The sequence below is a fragment of the Austrofundulus limnaeus genome, unplaced genomic scaffold, assembly GCF_001266775.1.
Source record: "Austrofundulus limnaeus strain Quisiro unplaced genomic scaffold, Austrofundulus_limnaeus-1.0 Scaffold2358, whole genome shotgun sequence".
NCBI lineage: Eukaryota > Metazoa > Chordata > Actinopteri > Cyprinodontiformes > Rivulidae > Austrofundulus > Austrofundulus limnaeus.
Genome location: NW_013954760.1, coordinates 11,035 through 13,539, shown reverse-complemented (window position 1 = coordinate 13,539; position 2,505 = coordinate 11,035). Strand labels below are relative to the sequence as shown.

The 2,505-nt window shown below is 39.0% G+C and overlaps 1 protein-coding gene across 5 annotated transcripts in view; it reads left to right on the top strand.

The window, feature by feature from the left end:
- The window catches only part of LOC106510856 (2-oxoglutarate dehydrogenase, mitochondrial), a gene marked incomplete at its 3' end in the record, with an annotated part of 19,253 nt that overhangs the window by 6,198 nt on the left and 10,550 nt on the right, over nt 1–2,505 (top strand). For all 5 annotated transcript variants that reach the window (XM_013999587.1, XM_013999585.1, XM_013999586.1 and 2 more), the window contains 1 exon segment: nt 968–1,159. In XM_013999587.1, coding sequence (XP_013855041.1) covers nt 968–1,159 — 192 coding nt within the window.

Below are 2,505 nucleotides of genomic sequence, written 5' to 3'. Positions count from 1 at the left end.
CTATTGGGCAAGTTGTAATTATTCTATCTATTCAGCTAGTACAGGCTATGTTTAACGCTGCCAGGAGACGTAGGGAAATAAACACAATGTTTTCGCGCATTTATGATAACATCTGGGATGAGGCAGGAAAGCGGAAACAGCTGAACGTCACGTGAGGTAAATATGCGCTACGTCACAATTTATTCGGCAAATTTCCATCTCCAGTTTTGCACATTAACTACTTTGCGAATCATCCAAAAACCACCTCAAGCGAGCGTAAAAACTTTTTAGCGAATTGAGGATTTTTTTTATTTTAAATTTTGCTGTTTCCATCCGACTTTTTTTTCTCGCATTTTTAATGAAACACTTCTAAATGCGCATCAAAAAGCCTTAATGGAAACACGGTAACTGCCTCAGCATCTGAGACGTGTTTGAATGTAAACAAACAACTCAAACCCCGACTCTGCTAATTTAACAAATTAAAAGATTATTCTGTTGTGAGATGACACAGCTGTTGATGTTTTGGTCAAACCCTGCCACACTATAATGTTTAGACAACTTCTGCCAACTCATGAACATTTTGCGAACATTTATGTAGAAGGTGGAAATAAAAAAATCATGTGCATGTGTTCATGTGCATACTGTATTTAAATAAATTGATCAAATATGACTTTTATTATTAATTTAGTTGAAAAAACACCAATGTGTGTAAGGGCCGTAAAATTGCAAGATATGTCAGTGCTCAGAGTTTGTGTTGAGGATGACTCATCTACTACATACCAAGTTTTAGCTCAAGATCTGTAAGTTATAGCTGTTTTTGTGTTAGCTATGGCGGCCATCTTGAATTTGGTAACAACTGGTTTAAATTAGTGCAACTAAATGAACTAATAAAACAAATAATCTGGACTTGGTTTGTATCATTTGTTACTCTAGAATTAAAATAAACAAAAACTAGAAACATGTTTTTAACACTTTCTTTCTCCTGCAGTCCTGGGACGTGTTTTTCCGAAACGCCAATGCCGGCGCTCCTCCTGGCTCCGCCTACCAGTCTCCTCTGGATCTGTCGGCGGCGGCAGGCCTCGGCCTTCCTCGGCTGTCCTCGCTTGTCGGAGCCCAACCCAACGTGGAGAAGCTGGTGGAGGACCACCTGGCTGTCCAGTCGCTCATCAGGGCCTACCAGGTACCAAACCACAGTTGAGAATAAAAACAACAAATATTTTTATTTATTCTTAATTTTTGTCTTATTGTTTAAACATATATCAATTTATTTTCCATATTCACAAATATGTTAACAGATTTTAGTATTTTAAATGCTCTCTGATTCTCTGAACTGTTTACATTTTATTGTGTAACTGTGGTTTGTTTTTATTGTGATGAAATTATCTTTATAGGTCAGTTAAATTCAACACAACCTGCAGTGATTTAATTATCTCTTTAAATCTATCTGTGAAAACTGTGTGTTCAGGTGATAACAGTGTGTTCAGTAAGGCTGTGTATTGGCAAGAATTTGGCGATACTATACATTTCATGACAGAAGGTTCACGATACGATATATCCCGATATTTTGCGATAAACAGTATTGCAGGTTTTTTTTTTCAGCGGTGCGCAATGGCTCTTCTTCTGAATAAATGAAAACTATGTAACACAGTTGTTTACACTTAAACTAAAAATATTTGATCAAAGAAAAACCGGAGCAGGACTAGAGATGAATATGATTTAGATTTTTATTTCTGTGACTGTATACGACCCACAGGAGACACAACATTAACAGCACATTTCATTCCTTTAAGCAGCTCCTTTAATTCCACAGCTGACCTGCTAAAAATGACAGATTTTCTTTTCTGGGTCTCTGAGAGCAGGACTTCAATCTCCGAACTCGTAAAGTTCTTCCTTTTTACTTTGCGATGTCACATATGGACACTACCTGGTATGTGAGGCAGGAAACGTGTCCTTATATGGTGTTTTGGGGGTAAATGTGTAAATAACCTCTCAGCATGCACGAGCAGCTGGATACGAACAGGTGAATTTACGCAGCTCATTTACACACTTTTCCTGAAGATAGAAGAGGTTGTTGAATCTGACGTGACATGTTCGTACGAACCCTTTGTACGAACAAAAATAAGAGAAATTTAGGACAAGAATATGAACATGTTCTTGCATGAGGCCCAGTGAGAGCAACAGACAGTTTTATGTCACGGGGGGGGTGCCGAGTTCGAGACACTAGACGCATGTGCTATATGCCTGCCTGCCTACCGTAACGTTGGAAAAAAGAGCGCACGAGACACTTAATTTGTCTTAAAATACAGACAAATAAGTAACTGTTTGTAAACTTACCTCAGCTTAGAAGGCAGAGGGTGTCGGTCTTTTCTGCTCAGATTCAGCTATCGGAGCGTGAAGCTAATGTTTACTTACAATGCTAATGCTACCGTTACTCTGGCGCTCAAGAGGTAGAGGAGCCAAATGTCTGGCTCACTGCTGCCAACTAGTGGTCAGAGGCTGAACTACAACATAAAAATGAACGGCTGG